The 20,557-nt window shown below is 40.1% G+C and overlaps 2 protein-coding genes across 4 annotated transcripts in view; one reads left to right on the top strand and one right to left on the bottom strand.

Moving 5' to 3' along the window:
• Positions 1–3,170: 3,170 nt before the first annotated feature.
• Positions 3,171–18,946, bottom strand: ARV1 (ARV1 homolog, fatty acid homeostasis modulator). Of its 2 annotated transcripts, XR_010079350.1 has the most exons (6): positions 18,608–18,946; positions 8,935–9,054; positions 7,136–7,289; positions 5,711–5,935; positions 5,027–5,225; positions 3,171–3,616 (listed from the first exon to the last, which is right to left on the bottom strand). XR_010079350.1 is itself a non-coding variant. In XM_063390530.1 (5 exons), the coding sequence occupies exons 1-5, from the start codon at positions 18,944–18,946 to the stop codon at positions 5,119–5,121; spliced, it is 945 nt and encodes a 314-aa protein (XP_063246600.1). In that variant the 3' UTR covers positions 3,171–5,118. The 2 variants fall into 2 exon arrangements, 1 of the variants encoding a protein (XP_063246600.1); XM_063390530.1 differs by having other exon boundaries at positions 3,171–5,225.
• Positions 18,928–20,557, top strand: part of TTC13 (tetratricopeptide repeat domain 13) — a 45,468-nt gene continuing 43,838 nt past the window's right edge. The window contains exon 1 of one of the 2 annotated variants that reach the window (XM_063390516.1): positions 18,928–19,143. In XM_063390516.1, the coding sequence (XP_063246586.1) occupies positions 18,945–19,143 (199 nt within the window). In that variant the 5' untranslated portion in view covers positions 18,928–18,944. The remainder of the gene's footprint in view (positions 19,144–20,557) is intronic. The other variant, XM_063390517.1, reaches the window with a different exon arrangement.

Here is a 20,557-nt window from a genome sequence, read left to right as displayed (position 1 = left end):
TGAATTTGTTTACTGAAAAGATATCAATGATTTATAGTATTTTTAAAGAAATATTTTTCTGCAAACAGTACCAGTGCTTTCTACCTCAACATGTCAAACTGTCAAATAAAGTACCTTAGTTTTTCTTTTAGATAGGTGAAAGTAAGATCAGCTAATATGCCAGTTCCCTTTGCTCCAAGTTTTTAAACTGATTTCAGATTTATTTTGGCACACAACAGCTGCAGTAACTTCAAAATCATAATGAGGGATTAGTGATTTACTGTATATACCCTTAAAAGTCTTCCGATGTGTACATTCCAGAACTGCATGCCAGCGAGGGTCAGAATTAACGCTCCTCTTAGTATAACAAAGACTTTAAACATGTCACCTTTAATATTCACATTCTCTGGCTCCTGGCGTGTCTGTTTCATATCTGACATTCACGGTGTTGACTGACTCCTAACAACCTTCAGCTGAAAGGACTTAATGCTTTTCATCTTTCTAGGCAGACATGAACAAATTAATCCTCTCCCAAATCCTGTGATGGTGGAGATACAATCATTTTATGGAGCCACATATATAACTTGCTCAAGGTCACAGCACTGGTCGGTCTTAGAGCCAGGATTAGGATTCAGGTCTTAATTCAGGTCCCCAGTCTTGTGCTCAGAGAGCGATGGCACGCACTTCTGTGCAGCAAAACAGTTCTTTGCCTAAAAAATGTTCTTAGAATTACAGTTAGAGATTCCCTGAAATCAAGGGGATCATCTGGATTTATTTCAGCAGCAGCCAGAACATGTGAAAACTCTTATGCTTCGATGTAAAGGAATTTAAACCAGAGTTTTACCCAGGGGAAAAAACCCAAACAAACCCAAACAATATCTATTATTCTAATAAACAGCAATTAAAACATCATTAGCAGTATTCCCTAGTTGCTTTGCAGACCTGTCATTTGTCTACACAGAGCTCAAAAAAAGGTTTACAAATTTAGGACAGCAGATTGTGTTTAGGAAAAAGTTTTTATGAAGCTCCTTATGTTCATATCTTCTTGCTTACCACCTCAGTAATACAGTAAGCATTACTGAAAAGACTAAGAAGGTCAGAACAGCTAAGAGGCAGGAGAGAAAATGGGAATCTTGTTATATACAGCCTCCTGCAAATTTTAACTGCAGAAACCTGAGTTTCAAGTTAATTCATAACAAAAATCCTATTGATTTTTAGCAGTGGAGAAATGGATTCATTCTCCCTCTTGCTATGTGAATTTTTGCAGAGCTCAACAATATTCAGAATAATCCCAGCTTGTAGGACTATTTAGGTTTTTAAGAGATGTCATCCTGAAATAATTTGTATTTTATAGCTTTTGTGGTTGTATCTTGAATTGACCTTGATACAAAGCCACCAAATATTTTGTGACCTGTTTTTAATCACTAATTTCATTCTCACATTTCTCCAAACTGAAGATGGACGTTCATTTTTGAAAGCCTGGATTTTCGATTTTAAAAACCAAAATTTAATCCAAGAACACATATGTAAGAATGTGTGTTCCTTCCAGTTTTGAAATCAGCAGGTTTCCCTATCAACAGAGGTTTCCTAATCAACTCCAGATGGCACTGCAGTGCTTGACACCACCGGGCTGGGGAGAGCTCAAGGAATGCAAAAGCAGGCGAGCCCCTGAGAAACAAGGGCCTGCTTGTTCTATCAGAAATCAGCTAATAGTTCTCCAGTACAGATGTCCTACTTTACTTTCAGTTTGGGGTAACAAATGGCAGCTTATATGCCTCTGAGACAGGACTTGTGTGGAAGACAGGGCTCCCTTGTCTGTACGTGCAGGAGGTCACGAGGGTAGTAGCCCTCGCACCAGCAAAGCCTAATGCAACACACACTAATGCAGAATAAAGGGAGAAGTTCTGCTGTTGCACAGCTCTTACTATTCAGTGATTGATTCTATTGCTGTGCAATTGGTAATTCCACCTCATAAAAGTATATTTTCAAGGCTGTAGTGCAAACCATTGAATTAACGAGGTTACTGGCATTTTTTCTAGGGAAGCTCATAGACTTTACTGCTTGGAAGACATCTTTTGCAATGTCATGTTGTCACTTAGACAATTAAAAAATGTCTGCAATAACTACTCCTCTTCTTTCATGTTCATAATTTGTAAACTTGGGAGTAGGATGTTTTTATATTTGCTTAATGATACACTCACAAACATCTATAATGTATATCTTCTTAAATATTTTTCTTGAGATGCTATCTCTTTAGTTTTTATTGCCATCTTAATTTTGTAGAAGTCTGCCTGACTCCTACCTTCTCTTTTAACCCTCCTTAGCTTTTACTATAATTCTCCAATTTTGCATACACTAATTTCTAAATACTTGCTACCCACAGGAAGTTCCCAACTCTCACTGCGCAATCACTGAGCCATTGCTCAATCCAAGTCTCAGTAACACCCCTGGTTCTTCTGTGTGTTTCAGGCAATGGAATTCTGAATTTCCTCCATAGGCCACAATACCCCTTCTGATTCCAAGCAAAACTCAGAGTTTCTATAGGTTCACTTCCAAGCTGAGTGGTTTTAACTCAAATAAAATCCTCTCCTATAAGTTAATGAAACAAATTATGGTACACGGAAAGGGCTACTTGCCATCCATCTTCCAGCACACGTAACTGGTTCGTTACAGAAAGTTTATGGAAAAAAGATGAGTTCAAAAGACAAAAAGGAGTAAACACAAGACAGATGTGATGGTTTTAAACAGGCAGAACCTTAAAATACTCTTGGTTCTCTCTGAAGCACCATATGCTTTCAAAAGCATAAAAAATGCCCTCATCTGGCCCCCCATCCCAGTGGGTGTCCTTAAGCTCTCCCAAGATTTATGAAATATTAGTGTATTTGTCATATTAGTTTTGGTAATGAGTAGCTTTAACACCAAATGATGCTGAATGCCCTACATTACTAATGATGTCTCTGAAGACTGAGAACCTGTACCACACCTGCTTTTATTCCACAGCTCTGGAGCTTTTAATTGTCTTCTCTTGCTTCATAATTGCATAAGGGCAGTGGTGGCTCCTGGCAGCATTACAAAGTGCATAACTAAAACATTATCAGTGTATGTGGCACAACAGGTAAACACCGCTTCTTTCAGAATGTGTTCATGTCCATTCTAGGTGTTCTGAAAAAACCCTCAGAAAATACCTGAAATCAGTTCTTAAAAATTCAAAATAATGTTTAATTTAAGAAGGCCATCCTCAAATAAAATGTATGTACATTGTATTTACAATTTTGCTGCTGACAACATCATGTTTACATATAATAACCTGCATTAGTTACACCTAAATGGGCTCTGCTCAGCCTCTGGACTGAAGCCAGTGCCAGACCAAATATCTGAAAAAAATCCAAACAAATATCCCCTTTTGTGGGGGTACAGATAACCATGACACATATGATGAATATAAAAAAAACCCAAACAACACAGCTATAACCTACAAATAATAAACTCAAGGACTGCTGTTACATTGTTCGACAATCAAAACTGGCATTAGAAATAATGCACATTTTTCTGAAGAGACATCCAGAGTTGTGGTGGATTGAGCCAGTCTGGATGTCAGATGCTCACCAAAGCTGCTCTGTCACTCCCCAGGTAGACTCTGGAGAGAAAATAAAAGGAAAGGCTCACAGGTCAAGATAAGGATGAGGAGAGTTTAGTCACCAGTTACTGTCATGGACAAAACAGACTCAGCTAGGGAAATTAATTCATTACCACTCAAACCAAGAATCTCACATACTTTAAAATGTTGCAGTTGGAGTTTTTTTGCTTTCTCTGACATGCTCAGGAAGTTGCAAAGTGTAACACAAATGACAAAAGTTCTGTCAGCCTTTGATTTAATAAAAGAATCAGCAACCATTTGCTTTTCTGATCAAGTAACTTGCATAGCATGTGCAGTTCCATCAGACAAACAAGTTTGAAGTCTTCTGTGGTCATAATCTAGACTTACTCTAAACGTGTTGGGAATTAACTTGAAGATGTTGCAAAATCTTTTTGATTCATTCTGGAAAACACAGACATGAGAGAGCATCTGAGGAAAACAAAGAATGGAAGTAATCCCTATGGATAGTACAGCCTTCCAGAAATCCAGCAGGAGAGTTAAATATTGGATGGAACAAATGGAAACTGGTCTGCACAAAAGGGGGTTTGTGTCCTTATTACTGTCTTGTGCAAACTGATTCTGTCAGTTCCTTTGTGGGCCACTTAGCTCTACTTTTGCCTCCTGAGGATGAAGGTGCAGAACTTCTATCAATGTCTCTTCATTAACTGAGGCCTAAACAGTTTTGTGGTTTTTGTTTATTTTTAAAGTACTACTCTATTGCTGAATGACCTCGTGTTTCACTTTTTGCTTCCACTAAATATACAGCCAGATGAGGACTGGGTGAGGGGGATGTGCCTCGAATGCAGAAGCGATATCCCGAATAACCCTGCATGTTGGGGATCAGTCCTTTCACTCTCTCTTCAGTATCCAGAAAAAAGCAGCATTTATGAGTTCACACAAAATTTCAAGTATTTATGAGATCACCTAAAATTTCAAGCCAGTTTAAACCTATCATTCCCAGAGATTACTCTAGAACTAGATATTTTATTATTTTGGATTGTTACACAAACATTCCAGAGAATGTAGCTTGGTTTTCCCATTGTAGTTTCACTCTGGAATACTTGTCTTTTCTCTAATAAACTATTTGCAAATGTTCACTTTTCTCTTTGAAAATCAGGTTTTGCAGAAATATAAATTTTGGCTTTTACATTTTTCCACTGACTCCCTTCCTCTTAAGGGAACAATTCATCCTTCTCTCTGCCAAAATGCATTGATTGGTAGCAGAGCTGGGCTTTTCTAGCGTACCTTTCTTCTTACAGCCACAGCTATGCAGCCAGATTTATGAATTTGTTAGGATATGAAATATCCATATTTTTAATGGGAAAATAACCTCAGGCTGAAGTTTATTGCTCAGCACAGAAAACAGACAAACTTCTCTTTTTTTGTTGTTATCTATCACCTTCTTTATACCTATTAAAACAGTGTTTTTGGAGCCTGCTGGCAGAGATCATTCTTAGAAAATTATCATCATGTTGTTGGTATTTCTTCACTGGGCTGACATTTCAAACATCCCATCCCATTTTCTGGAACAAGCAGACGACACCATTTTCCAAAATTAATCCAAAGAAGATGGCAAACCAAGGAAGTATTCGGTTCAAGTTCAAGGTAACTGAAAAAGAAAACAGAACAAATTTATCATGTACCATTGAAGATCAAAGAAATCATGTGAGAATTCATATTAATTTGTGTGTACAAGAAATCAAACAAATTTATTACAATTCCGCATTCCAAAGACATTAATAAAATCATTACAAAAATTTTCATTTTTCAGAAACTCAAAAGAATTCTATTTTATGTTTCAATGGTCCATGAGTTGTCCCAGATTGTAACAGATGAATATGGAGGATATAATATCGTACATACAGAGAGATGATGGTGAGATAAGAGGTACTTTTTTCCTCCCTTTTTAATTTTTTTTATTTCAATCACTTTCTGTTAAAATTTAAAGAAAACAGTTTTAAACTAGAGCTATTTCAGTCACATATATGATATAGATTAAAAAGATAACAATAATAATCACTTCTGTAACAATCAGCAGTCTCTCAACCATATTGTATAGACATAATGCAGTAACAAAAAGATGCAAGAATATACCTCTAATTGCCTGAGAGTTTGATATCAAGACAAACACTTTTATAAACGCAAGGCACAAAGGTGTGTAGTCGTGCTCCCAAATAACAGCTGGAATTAGCAGAAGCTTTCCATAGGTGGACAACAGCAGTGCTTTGAGAAGTAAAATGAAGTCAGACTTTCTTTTCAACATCTCAGGTGTCATCCACCACAGGGCAATAAAAATGCCAATGAAAAATGAAGTTTGTTCTAAAAGGAAATAAGAGGCATTGAAAAGAGAATGAAATGGCAAAAATCAAGTCCAGTTCTGAATGAATTTCAGTAAAATGACATGTTCCAAATGCCACAGAGTCACTTTTTAAAAGCCAGAGGCAAATACAAAAGTTCTCTATCTCCTGTGCTCATTTTAATAGCCAAATATTCCTTAAACCAATTAATTATCATGATATTCAGAATAATTCTGTCTGTTGAATTACCATATTTGTGATTTCTGACTCCATACAGCACAGGACATTAGGCACAAGAACCTCTTCACTTTTACTTTTTAGCAACAAGAGAGGGTTTTTTTCAACTGTCTGTTAGGCTGTAAAACAAACTTAATCCTTGTCTTCTTTGCAAAAGGTCACCAGCAATGAACCCTTTTCATTCAGCATGAGAAAGAACACCGAGGTAAAAATACCGTTGAGCTTCCAGACTTTTTTTGACACCACTCCTGTGATATGCTGGCATTAATGCAGATGTCAAAGAAACTCCCACAATAACTGTGACAGATGAGTCACTACAGAAAAATCAGTTCAATATTTTTACTGACATATTATAAAAACCTACTTAAAACAACAATAATGGATTTAAATTAAGCTCTGAATGTGTAAGAAAAATACTAGTTTTAGTGTGCAAGTTTGATTTAAACACTATAATCTGAAAAAGTATGAGAAAAAAAGTTTTAACCTGCATAGAATAAAACCACTCCTCTGCCTTCAAGTGTAGTCTTAGAGCACAGGAGTATTTACTCTTTATTGCTGATGACACTGGTCTGTATTTTAGTGTATTTTTTAAAAAAAACAACCCCAAACAAATACAGCTTTTCCCAATTGTTTACTTTTGTAAGTTTGTATCACCTTAATGAATAATAAACCTTGAAGTCAACATGAAACATGGAATAAGGCTGAGCTCTACACTCATCTTCAAATTATGTCAATAGATATCAGGTAAAGATTTCTGAATATTGCCACTTTTCGGTCTCTTCATATCTAATGCTGATTGTATCAGTCTGAACTGTAATCAGGATAAATAGGCATTTGCATTAAATGCAGGCAAATTAAAGAGTTATGTGTGGGCTTGTGTAACCATACTGGGTAGGACATCACATCCATTCTGTATCGATTTTTGCAGTATGGCTTGAAGTTCTTCAGTGCCTAAAGAGTATATAATACACATCACCAATCTTACCTAAAGAAGCAATGCCAAACATTCTATAAAAATCCCATTCTTTGGCATATCTGATTAAGTCATCAGGATCTGTATTTTGGCTTGAATCCTGTAGTTGCAACCACCTGAGATAAGCTTCACAGAGCAAACAAAATATGCAGAGCTTCCCATGAATCTGGAAAATGAAAGAATAATAAATGATTAGTATTAAATAAGCATGAATTAAAGCATTAGTATGAATTCAGTATTTAAAATAGATTTCAACACCTCTACACAAACTCTGTGTAGTTTTTTCTTCAGAATATAAGCAAAATTACTTATCTTGAGCCACTAGTCTAGCACATCATCTGTTAACACAATAATCAAATTACAACATGTACAAAACTGCATGAACAGTTCTGTACAAATGAAGGCCTATAACTGGTTTCTAAAGCCTGATCCACACTATTTTAAAATTGGGAAGGCTGTGAAGTTAGGAAGGAAAAACCAAAATTGTGCCATAGCTAGTACAATTATACTATCTAAAATTTTAGTTTAAGGGCAACTACTCCATTCAGCAAAGTGGTTTAAGTACACTTATTTCTCTTTTTCCCAGGGACAATCTGCCTTAGAAGAAACTGGTAGTGTAGTTATACCAGAATATTTCTTAGTTCATGCAAGGGTGAGGTGCCAAAATTAAAGGGAGCAATATTACCAAACAAAACTATTTAAAATATCTTCTGAAGTGACTAAAAAAGTTATGTTGTAAGGGCAAACAGCATGTTTCCACATTAGTCTGTAAGCCAGTGCATATATGAAGTGATTTCTGGTTTTATACAGATTTAGACAAGCCATAACAATTTCTGTGCATGGATTCTGCTTTCTCCATTGGATGCAAGTTACGCCAACTGCACATACATGCACAGACTTTGCCAGTTTAAAATTCAACTCAATTTATTTGAATAGATGAACTTTTCACAGACAGTCCTTCCAGAAGCCGCACAGAAAACATCATTACCAGTTTCCAGAAGCACTGAATTAATTATAAATATTTAGATAGATTTATGCTTGAAAGATGAGGCAAGTGTGTTTATCTGCACTGCTTAAACGGGTTAAGAGGTACCAACATGAACTCAGCATATATTTATGCTTAGAGATTTTGCTCCAGATTATCTTCCCCATCCTGGGAAATCAGAACTTACAGTAAAAATGTTCAATACTAAAAAGCCACACCTCTACACTGCAGTCTGGCCAGCCCAACTATGTAATTCTGCATCAACTACTTTCCAAGTGAAAGCCACCATCTTTTGCTCTGGCTTTGAGGGTATGGTTAATTACACAGGAAGAAACTTGTGAGAAATTAGTACAGTAGGTTTAACTGGCATAGTATTGTTAATTTGGTACGCTATACTCCTAATGCTCATTTCAAAAAGAATTGTTTCCAACAGAAATTTAATTTGGAAATTAATCTGCAATTAGATCTTTCTCTTACAGTGTAATTTAGCACATCATCCTTTTAGCATCAATTAACATGATAGGCAGATTAGAGGGTGTAGAAAACTGCATGAACAGTTCTTTGCAGTTCCTTCTCTTTAACATGCAATATGACTTTGTATTTGCTCGTACTGCAGCATCACTTTTGTGAAGACAGAAGCTATCTTAGTGGGAGTTTGAGAGTCCATGTGTTCTATTCATGATATAACTGGTTCAGCTTGCTGAAATCTGTGGAAGGGCAGGACACCAACAATCTGTTCAAAGTTTTACAACTATCACAATTGACTTACCAAGCCTAAATATATTTTTAACAAAAAAAGTCACAAGGTAGGGACATAGCAACTTACATTTATCTTTGTATTGAAAAGAATGTGCCTGTATGCTTGTGCTTTGCATAAAACAGCATTAATCAAGATGATAACAGGATCATACTCAATGTATTTATCCACAGGTTTCTGGCAGGATTTCTGAAAATCACAAAATAAGAGGAGTTAGGGGGAAAAAAAGGATAGGAAGAATTTATAAACTTTTCCTCTGATCTTAATACAACTGGATAAATACAAACTAGCGATACAATTATTATTAGTCTTTCCCTCATGTCATCTTCATTTTCAAAAGTTTTAATCCATCCAGAAAAATTCCTTCTCCTTCCCTGACACTCCAGTTGACACACAGACTGTCGTTATGGTTTTTGGACGGCATAGAAATAACAACATGTGTCTCGATAAGATGATGAAATGACAGCAATCTTTATTCTTCTACATTGTCTTTTATAGAGTACTTTGGCACAATTCATATGATTGGTCTTTAGAGTCTACACCCTTTTTGTAAACACCTTTTCCAGTAAACATGTTGGAAAAACACCGCCTGCTGATGGTTTTTCACTTCGAAGGATTGTTTTGGTTTCCTCCTTAATATTTTCCCAGGCCAGAATGATAAAGTTGCTCGCGTGTCTTTTACACAGACCCTGGCAGAGCCTGAAGCCTAAATTCAGACCAATTGTCAGCATCCATAACAGACTTCCCTTATAGAATAGAAAGATTTATTATTGATTTTTACAGGCTTCAGATTAAGATCGCTAATGAACCCTGCAGGGATGGACTTAGTTATCATTTTGTGCTCCACAGATGCAAAAACCCAAACTGCTTTCTCAAGACTCAAGAAATGCAGCAGTATCATGCAAAAGGTTAACTGATCACGGCTCATCTATTGGGTATTTCATTTGTGTTATTTTGGGTATTTTTTAGAAAGAAAGTGAATTTCTTCTATCACTTCCTTATTTTCAGACATGCTTAATCCTCCTATCCTATCTTTTTCTTCCTTTCAAGGAGAAATTAAATTTTTTTTTTGTTGCATTGTTCTTCCGTACTGTTAAATTGTCTGGATGTTTCAACCAGTTTTCCATCACTGAGCAAACACCAACACATTCAGAATGCTGATAATGCAGTTTTCACACAGATTTGCAGCCAAAGGGTCACTTGTCACTACACAGTGGCAGGACGCTAGGTCATCACTTCCCCAGCACATCTGCTGGTTCCTGCTGTGTCTGCTGGAGAGGTTATCTCACCCAGACCACTAGGAACTGCTTGTCATCAATCCCCTCCAGCTTTATTGACTTACCTGCCTGCATGATCACTCCTTGATTTGAGTTAGGGCTAATAAAAGGTTGTTATACTGCGAGCAGGAGGGTTAAATAATCTTACAAAAGGCACATCTAGCAGACCTGCGGTAGAAGCAACTTTGAGCAGAGAGCTGAGGAGCAGCAGAGGAGCAGCAGCCACCACTTCAGCTCAAAGAAGTGCACTTGCAGAAGGGTGCTCTCCTGCCGGCCAGCTTTCTCCTGCTGCTAATCCTCCAGTCTGGCTACTTGTTTCCTCCAAGCTAATCTTTGTCCTCCAGGCCTTCACTGAGAACAGGCCATGCTGAGAACACAAGTCACAGAAATTATCTCTATTTCCATTTTAATGAGTGCATGGTGGTGCACTGCCAAAAGAGAAATGTTGGCACACCACTTTCTGAAATGCTGAAACAGTCAAAAATGCAGCATCAGATGACACACACCTACAGACAAACTCCTAGAACAGAACATAAAGGTTTTTTCAGTTTTATAGAGATCCATTTTTCTGTCATACTAAGTACCATGCTGCTGCTCACTCACCCTGCAATAGGATGAGGAGAAGACTCAGAAGAAGGTGAAACCCATGGGTGGTGAAAAGAATAGTTTCATAATTGAAATAAAGTAAAATATAATAATGATAGTAATGAAATGATAATAAGTGAGAGAAAGCACCCAAGAGACACAAGGGCTGCACAACACAATTTCTCACCACCCCCTGACCAATGCCCATTCCACCTCTGAGCAGTGACCATCCCCTCCTGGCCAACTCCTCCCAGTTCATTTACTGGGCATGACACTCTATGGAGTATGGAATATCCCTCTGGCCAGCTGGGGTCAGCTGTCCTGGCTGCGCTTCCTCCCAGCTTCTGGAGCACCTGCTCCCCAGCAGAGCATGGGAAACTGAAAAGTCCTGGACTCGGGGTGAGCACTAATAGCAACAACTAAAACTCCTCAGTGTGTTATCAACACTATTCTGATTCCGAATCCAAAACAGCACTTTACCAGCTACTAGGCATAAAATTAAACCAGCCCAAACTAGGACAGTGTCCAAAGTTAACAATGTCTTTCTATTTAACAGAATTATTTTGTAGAATCTGAGAATGCAGAATTTCACCAGCAAATTGATTAGGAAGTCCAACATCAATGTCAAGAAAAACATCCAAACAAATGCATAAAGTAAGTAGAGTGTCTAGGAAATGCTGCAACCTCTAATCAGTGTTTCTTGGTCCAGCTTAAGGAGAAACTCAACTCATTTCAATAAGTCAACACTGCGTGTGACAGTACACAGGTTAGAGGTAATGAATTTTAAAACTCCCTCAATTAACCAGGAGTTTGATAAGTCTAAAAATAAAGTGAATGAGATGGAAAAAGAACATAATTAACACAAGACCACAGTTATGAGATTTAATAGAGTGAAAAAGAAATTGTTACTTTAATTAGAGGCAGTGTCTCGCTTTACCTCTTTCTACTGGGAAATCAAGAACAGATGTTCTTATAGGTGATAATTTGCATATGTCAAATCTCTGGGTCGATGTAGCTTCAGATAAGTGCAATTTTTAATAGGTTTATTCACACAAGCACTGGACAAGTCCATACAAAATTAGATTCTTCAACACAGTTGGTGTCATAAAGGTCAGATGAAGGGTATCCTACATACACCCAGTTTTATTATGCTCTCAAATTCTCCTACAACAGAACATTTTTTTGACCAGGACCAAAAATCCTTCTGAGTAAAGAATGGTATTTTCAATTGGAGGATCCCAAACAAACAATGACCAAAAAATTTGCAGTTAAGAGGTACTGAAAAATTTTAACTGACAGCTGACATGAATTTTAGTCAGTTAAAATTTATCAGACCAACCATCCAGGCAAAACCAACAATACAGAAATTTACTGCAGATATATATGGAGACTGCTACAAATGAATACGCAAATAGTGGTGTTTTCTGCCCCACAGCTTCTGGCAGCCAAATACCAAACCTTCTCTGCAGCTGTGAGAATTACGTTAAATTTAGTATTTCTTTCTTCTAGAGCTAGATGATAGCCCTATTCTTCATATATTTTATATTCCTAATATACTTTATTTCTTCTGTCTGAGTCTCTGTAGCAAGAAGGAAAAGTCCTCTGTGCTTACCCAGCCAGTGACCTAGTCAGGGTGAGTTCATCCAGGGATTTGTGAGACCTACAAATCACCTTTGCTGCAAAAGACTTGTGTGTGCACTGCTACAGACTAATTGGATGATGGTTGCTATACCATTAGTATGCTACAGAACTAACATGCCCTCTAGGAAGAATTTTTTCCATACCTGGCTTTTTCATTATTTTTTCCAGCTATACAACTAAAACATCTGACAGCAACCTTAAATGCCAAGGAAGGTAACCTGTGACTAAAGCCTGATTTCAGCAAAATCAGTGCAAGCAAGGATTGATGCAGTTTAAGTACACATATGTTTCACTAGATAGTTTCAGCTAGTTAAAGGGATATAACTTTGAGGACACGGATAATCACTAACACTTTGGGAGAAGATTGGTATGAGCAGCTCAGCTATGGAGAACTGCTTGCACATTTACTTTTAAGATTTTAGTCAGGCAGTTTAGTGTGAGCTACAATCCTGGTGCTCACGCCTCATTCTCCACTGCTGTTCTGCACAGCTGCAGTCAGTGGCCTGGGCAGCACAAGTGAAAAATGCAGTCTTTGACACTCCTAAGCTTTTTCATCTTCTTTGGACTTTCTCAAAGAAGTGCCTCAGTTATCACAAAAGCAGTAAAAAGAGGTAACTGGATTTCTCTATGCTTAAGCCATTTTTCAACTTCTGCCTTAAATAGGTAATTGGCATCAGAAATAAGCAACTGGTATTTTTTCCTGAAAAAATAGACACTACTTTGATTAAAAGGTACTTTCAGATTACATTGCAGAAGAAAAAAGTCTAGCTTCACACCATAAATTCTATTTACATGTCTTCTTCTGAGTTGCTTGAAATTTAAGGAACATTAGGAGTGTTTGATACTGACATACAAAAGTCCAACAGATACTGTTCTCTCCTTTAAAAAGGTTGTTAAAAGTATATCAATACTCTAGCAAATTTAAATGCATATTACTTTGGGAACTGTTTGACTAATCAAATATTTAGGAAGATTTGACTATGGTTCTCTGTTGTTTAAAAAAATCTTCCATTTTCATAACTTAGAAGTTTGCTTAGTTATCTGAAAAAAACTTAAAACCAATTAGCAAAGGCAAATTAAAGAAAAAAGAAATCTTCAAAAGCTAGTACAACCATCTTCTTCTTAGTGTAGTATATGAGATTCTTTTTGATCAAAGCAATCCAAAACATTTTTAAAAAAGTAACACACATTTTAACATCTCAGTTGTATTAAATATGACCAAAAAAAAGTACTGATGTGTTAATTCAAACTGAATGTTTGTCAGACTTTTATAAAACACTGCTCAAATGACATAACTCATACTTTGTTCATCAAAGATCCTCAGCTTGCAAACAGTGTTCACAAATGTGTGCCCAATACAATACAATATACAAATATTTGAGATAACACCTTCTGTCTCTGAAGAATAAAGTTTCTAAAGTATATGAACATGACCTTTTTGGCACAATCTCCCTAATATTAAAACATTACATATTTTTAAATAAAAATATTTTGGGATTGGGTTTATGGAAAGTAAAAGAATTCTTGAAGAGGAAGCCATAGGACATGACAGAAAGTAAAAATACACACTGAAGAACAAAGCTCCATTGTGATCTAAAACGACCATGAAAACCACATCAAGAATACATTTGCAAATCTCTGGGTATTAGGAATATTAACAGAACAGTCTCATTATAGTATTCCTTTCTCCAGGGTTTGAGTTTAGCAAAATTAAGCTACAATTTTCTGCTGGACTACATATATACAGTAAATTGTAACAACATTTACATAGCTTCCACATGAACACAGGTCCATTTGCATAGGTTCATAGGCAAATTAAAGACTCTTGTGAGAGTGCCCTTAATCCCAATTGCATCCTTATATAATAAAACACATTAGCTGTGCTGCTCTCAGGAATGGATTCTTTATTAGGGATGCAGCCAAGTGTCATAGTAGAGTGAAAAACTAAACAGCCTAGTTTCAGAAAACAAATTAAAAATATTGTTTTATAATTTTTTTTGTGTATAATACATTTTCCACTAGTGAGTTGCTCTGTAAATAAAGTTAAGTAAAATTAGCATGTTTTTTTCCAGGATGATCCTTGTACTGTTAACAGATTCTTTACCATACCACATAAATGCTTTACATTCAAAGCATTTGGTCTTTCTGCCTTGCTGCCATGAAAGAGCTTTTCAATTATTTTTTAATTGCAGAAAAGCTAAATGAAGTGTGCACTGCTCAGGCAATATGGCTTTCTTATTACAAAACACAAGGGGGATTCTGACTGTGCTCTATATATTGCAATGAATAATTTCTTTTCCTTTGTTAAGATCTGGAAAATGTTTAACATTTTAAAACATAACAACGTATATGAAATTGCAAACCAAATTTTAAAAACGTTTGCATGCTTTTTCTTCTATTTTTGAATAAGTGAAGTTTGCTGATCTCTTTCTATATTCATTGCACTTTGCAGAATTTATTTATTTTAGGTTAGCCAAAATGTGTTCCCACCCCCTGCTTCAGCGTTATTTCTGTAGCAGAAGTTTATTTCAACAGTATTTTTTCCTTACTGTCCTTAATGGCTCGTTTGTAATATATGCAGTGAAGATTTGTTGTATTATTTACAAATCAATTAAATTTTAAGGGTCTCAAAATAGTTACCAAAAATCTTGTCTCGAAGGCGCCACCTAGGCTGACTTTTGCCATCGCTTCTCGCTCGGAATAGGGAACACATCAGTACAGTCACAGATGAGGACTAAACCCAGACCCGTGAGGCGCAAAGTGAGTGCCAAACATCACCTACATTGGAGGCAATCCTAACATGCCCACACACTCCACGCCCTCCCCTGTGGCTCCTCAGTTATCACACCCAACAAAAAGCCAAAATATTGAAGAGGTCCACCAACAGCAAAGTATACACAGGACGAGAAAATGGTTCACCCGCTAAATGTGAATCTCCAGCAAGAAGGAATGTGCATTGCCAGAGGCCTGGGCTAGGCTTCATATGCGAATGGTCTTAATTAAACAAAACAGATTTTAAAAGAAGTTACAGAACTCGAGGAATTCGTGGCAGTTAGCCACCTTGCAGAGTCATTAAGAAAAGACATGACCTTTCCAACCCAAGTGTACTGTGTGGACTTCTATGTTCAATAGAAGAAAGTTTCTTTAGTTCCTTCAGCATCCATTGCAAATTTATTCCCAGAGTGGATAATAATACTTGTGAGGTCTTTAATGCTTTCCCACATTAAAATGACAATATGGAGTTCAAAGAAACTTTTAATTATATTAAGAGCAGTAACAAATGCTGCGGGAACTAAACTAAAGCAACATTAGACTGAATTTCCAAAATTGTACTCTAATACTGTGGGGTGGAAACACATGTTCCTTAATGGAAGCTTTTAGTGTTTGCCTCTGGAAAAAAAATCATACTCCTCTTCAAAAAATTAATAACAGAATACAAAATCATGGTATTTTGTTTAGGCATTCAAATTTAAATCTTCCACCTCAAAATCACACCCAGATCTGGTTAAACACATCCTAAAATAAATGTAGGGCTAGACACAAGTTGCTGTTGGGAGAACTTAGCTTCTTCAACCTTGAGATACTGTTCCAACAAGTATACAATGACAGGGTTGTCCTGAGAATGGCAAAGACCTTTTAGATGCAGATGGATTAACAAGGATAACTGTAAAATAGTATTGGGGGAAGTCAGTAGGTCAGCATGAAACAGTGATGCTCTTGACAATGCTCTGCTTGTTCCTAATTTTCCAGGGCCCTCTATTTTACTTACCATGCGGAACAAATGTTGGGTTGTTGCCTGTTTTATTCCTTAAGGTATCAGTACTTCCAGGTACTACTTAAAAATGAGAATGAAACACAAATGCTTTTTATAAAAAAAAATTATCTAGGTGATGGCCATTGGCCTCACTTTGAGTATCAATATACAATCTTTTGAATTTTTCACTTCTTCTCAATGCTACAGTGGAGTAGCAGTACTCAATGCTCTCACTGCACGAAGATAGATGAAAAATGTTCTCAGGCTGAGTTATCACACCTTCTCACCTCAGACCTTCAATTTTTCTTAAATACCTTCAGCTTTTTGAAAGTTTTTAGAGGCCTTCACTCTAAGTTCTATATAGAACTCATATAAATGATGTGTCGCACTGATAAGTGGGATCTTCATATATTTTTAAGTGAAGACTTCTAAGCCATCGTTTTCAGGTTTGATCATCAAGAAGATTCACAACATTGACACACTCATATCACTACTCATGAAATTCTGTGAAGTGTACCAAATGACATTCAGTACTTGACTATTTTTTGTTGTCAGCAGCATGATGATGAACAACTTTCCAGGTTTCTGCCCAGAGAACAGCCTTGCCTGCATGGAACAGAATGTCTGCAGAGAGTTGGTACAGTAACAAAACTATTCTTGCAGATCAAAAAGAAAAAGTAAACCAAGTATTGCTCTACTGGAAATCATGAAGCCTTGGTAGCTGGAGACAACAGTAGGGCTTTCCTGCTATATGCAGATAAACCCGAAGTCACATCAGTTCAACTGAAAGAATCTTTTGATCTTGGCAATCTTTCAGCATTCTCATCTCCACTTTATATACCATGAGCTAACATGTCTCCTGCTCTCAGCACTGCCTGGGTGGCCAGAAATTGAGGGGAAGTTTTGAGATGACATGACATGCATCACATAAGAGCAACAAGAACTCAAACTGAACCATGATGACCCACAGCACAGCCAGAGGAAACAGACTGGTATGCGTCAGCAAAAAATGGTACAGATCTGGGGCTGCATGGAAAGGTGGACAGAATTCCAAATTGCTAGGAATGTGTGATTATTTGATCTTTCTTTTACTCAGTTCTTTACTCTTTTTATATGAGTTTAGCATTTGTGATAAATACAGCAACTGGGACTTAAGTCTTTGATTCTAGGTGGCATGCCACAGCTCCACCAGACCAGAATCTTTGGTTCTCAAATGGTTAAATGCCACGGGGAATGAGTGCCATCTATTGGCCCCCAGGTTGCCTTAGATCTGCTTATCACCACCAATAAACAAGAGGAAGTTGGAGATTTCAACGAGGTCTCCCCTTAGCCTCCTCTGCTCCAGGCTGGATACCCCAAGTGACCTCAGCTACTCCTCACAGGGCTTCCCCTCTACATCCTTCATCAGCTTTGTAACTCCTTCATCAGCTCCTTTAGATGCTCTTGAATAGCTTCACATCTTTCTTACATTGTTTTGCCCCAAACCTGCCCTAGCACTGGAGGTGAGGCTGCCCCAGCTCAGAGCAGAGCAGGACAATCCCCTCCCTTGCCCTCCCTGGCCATGCCGTGCCTGATGCCCTCCAGGACAGGGCTGGCCCTCCTGGCTGCCAGGGCACTGCTGGCTCCTGTTCAGCTTGCCATTGTCAAGGACCCCCATATCCCTTTACATAATCATCACTCAGACCCTGACATTTAGGTGCAGTGGCACGGGAGCTGAGTTCAACCATGGAGCCACGCTCAGATCTGCCCTTCAGCAAGAGCCAGGCCGAGCACACACAGCAGCAGTCACACTGCAGTGCCCTGTACAAAAGCGCACAGTCAGGACAGCTCTACCACACAGGCGCACTTGAGGAGTGGGAGGAAATGACACTGGGAAACAGGGCAGACAGAAACCCTACAGAATCACAGAGTGGGTCAGGTTGGAAAGGACCACAGGGAGTCATCTGGTCCAACCTCCCTGCTCAAGCAGGGTCATCCCAGAGCACCGGGCACAGGATTGAGGCCAGGAGGTTCTTGAACATCTCCAGTAAGGGGGACTCCACAACCTCTCTGGACAATCTGTTCCAGTGTTCAGTCACCCACACAGTGAAGAAGTTCTTCCTCATATCCAGGCAGAACTTCCTGTGCATCAGTTTCTGTCCGCTGCCTCATCTTTTCGCTTGGCACCACCGAGAAGAGCCTGGCTCCATCCTCAGCCTCCCTTTAGATATTTATTCACGTTGATGAGTCCCCCTCTCGGTCGTCTCTCCTCGAACAGGCCCAGGTCCCTCAGCCTTTCTCATGAGACCCCAGATTCAGGGAGAGCGGCCACACCGCGCGGCCATGGCTCCAGCCCGGCGGCAGGGGGCGCTCCCACGGGCTCAGGCGCCGCGTGCCGCCGGGCCCACCACCACGTGCCGCGCGCCGCCGCTGCCGCCTGCTGACGTCAGAGCTTCCCGCGTGCATCCCCGGCCTCCCCCACCCACTGCCCGTCGCCCCGACTCACGCAGATGGAGATACGGAGCACCCCGCGCTGGTAGTCCCGGTAAAGCTCCGCCGCCTCCCTGTTGCACTCGATGCAGCGGTAGGCGCCGAGCGCCGCCATGGGGCGCGGGAGTACGCCCAGCCCTGTCAGCGCTTCCACACCGCCTCCTCGTTTCCGCGTTTGGGAGCGTCGCCGAGCCAGTCCGCGCCGCGCTACATCCCGGGAGCTGTAGTTTTCCTGCTCCTGTCGCACCTTGGACGGCGCCGGCGAAGAACTCCATGTCCCAGGAGGCAGTGCGGCTGCGGCCCCGTGGGCGGGGCGGCGGACGAGCCCCGTGTTCTCGGCCGAGGCAGCGCGCATGCGCGCTGTGAAGATGGCACCTGCCGGCGGGTTGGCGCGGGGTGCGTGGGTGCCGCTGGCCGTGCTGGCCGTGCTGGCCCCGGCCGCGCTCGCCCTCACCGAGCGCTACCCGGCGCTGTCCCTGCTCCAGCAGGAGCGGCACCGGCAGCCGCATGGCCCGGCGGGGGAGTGGGCGGAGCAGTACTCGGACGAGTGCGGTGAGTCGGGGGCGTCTCCGCGGTGACCGCCCGCAGCCCCGGTGCGGCGGTGCTGAGGCCGCAGGAGCGGCGGCCGGGGGCGGCGGCGGTGGGGGGAGTCCGGGGCGGTGCGGGGGGCCCGGGGCGGTGGCGGGGGGGCCCGGAGCCCCGGGCTGTGCGTGCCGCTGCCGCTCGGCTGACTCATAGCGAGGCACCTCGCGGGTGAGGCGCCGAGCCGGTGTGTGGCGCGCACACACAGAGGCTGTGGCAGCGAGCTGAGGAAAACCCCTCGCCCCTGGGACGGTGAAGCCTTAGGCACCGCAAGGGAGCATCCCTGCTGCCCACTCGCCTCCCGAGCCCAGCAGCTGGACTCTGCCTGCTTTGTAATTCCTGCGCTCAGTAGTATGGCGGCGTGCCAGCGCCCCGTGCTCATATTACTTAGTTTCTCAGAACAAGATAAGGAGCTGCTCGAGAGGATCCAGCAGTCTGGAACATCTCCCACGAATGTGGGAGCTGGGCCTGTTTGGTCTAAAGAAAAGAAGACTGAGAGGGAATCTCATTAAGGTATATAAATATCTCAAAGGCAAGTTTCAGGAGGATGATGCCAGACATTTTAGTGATGCCCAGAGACAGGATGAGGAGCAATAGCTACAAACTAAAATATGACAAGTTCCACTTCAACTTGAGGAAGAACCACTTTGTATGAGGGTGTCAGAGCACTTGGAACAGGCTGCCCAGGGAGCTTGTGGATTTTCCCTATCTGGAGACGTTCAAAACCCATCTGAATGGGTTCCTTGTTCGAGGTGACCCTGCAGGAGGGTTGGACTGAACGATCTCCGTAGGTCTATTCCAACCAAATCGGTTCCATGTTTCAGGGAGTGAGATGTGGCTCGATTTAATTTCAGCTGCAGTTATATGTATTTTACTGGTGAACTGCATGTTTCTCTTTATGAGTGCCAAGTTTGGGTAGCAAATCTTCTGCTATTTTTCAGGTTAATTAATGTCTTGTAATTCAGGCGTAGTTAAAACTATTTTTGTGTGCTTGAATATCTTTTGTATCTGGATCATGTGGCTTAATGTGTTTTGATCGTGAGCATGGTGTGAACGGGCCATACGAAAATGCCGGTCTGAATCACAATATGTGCATAATACAGGTGAAGGAAAAGGTTTATCAGTTGCTTGGAATGTGATACTAAATTATGTATAAGAGAACAGCCAGTGATGTGTCATGACTTCTTAGCTGTCAGCATGGTTTTGTAATATTTTTTCTGTCATTTTTTTCATAAAGTCTGTGCTCATATCAACAATTCCCATGGTCCTTAACAACTAATATAAAACTAGTATAATCCACCTGAATAATAGACTTTGGGGAAATAACTTCTTATGAGTTTCCTGCACCTGTGTTTTTACTTTCTCCCCTTCCTTGTGTATGTGC

The sequence above is a fragment of the Prinia subflava genome, chromosome 2 (genome assembly GCF_021018805.1).
Source record: "Prinia subflava isolate CZ2003 ecotype Zambia chromosome 2, Cam_Psub_1.2, whole genome shotgun sequence".
In the NCBI taxonomy this organism is placed as follows: domain Eukaryota; kingdom Metazoa; phylum Chordata; class Aves; order Passeriformes; family Cisticolidae; genus Prinia; species Prinia subflava.
Note: the sequence above shows the minus strand (reverse complement) of the source record. Positions and strands in the feature narration are given on the sequence as shown.

Excerpts from the sequence above, each read along its gene's own strand:
- ARV1 (XM_063390530.1), bottom strand. The coding sequence starts at position 18,946 with ATGCGCGCTGCCTCGGCCGAGAACACGGGGCTCGTCCGCCGCCCCGCC. Across the intron at positions 7,290-8,934 it reads TTTTCAATACAAAGATAAAT|ATTCATGGGAAGCTCTGCAT; the intron begins GTAAGTTGCTAT and ends TTCATTTTCCAG. Across the intron at positions 5,936-7,135 it reads GTTTGGCATTGCTTCTTTAG|AACAAACTTCATTTTTCATT; the intron begins GTAAGATTGGTG and ends ATTTCCTTTTAG.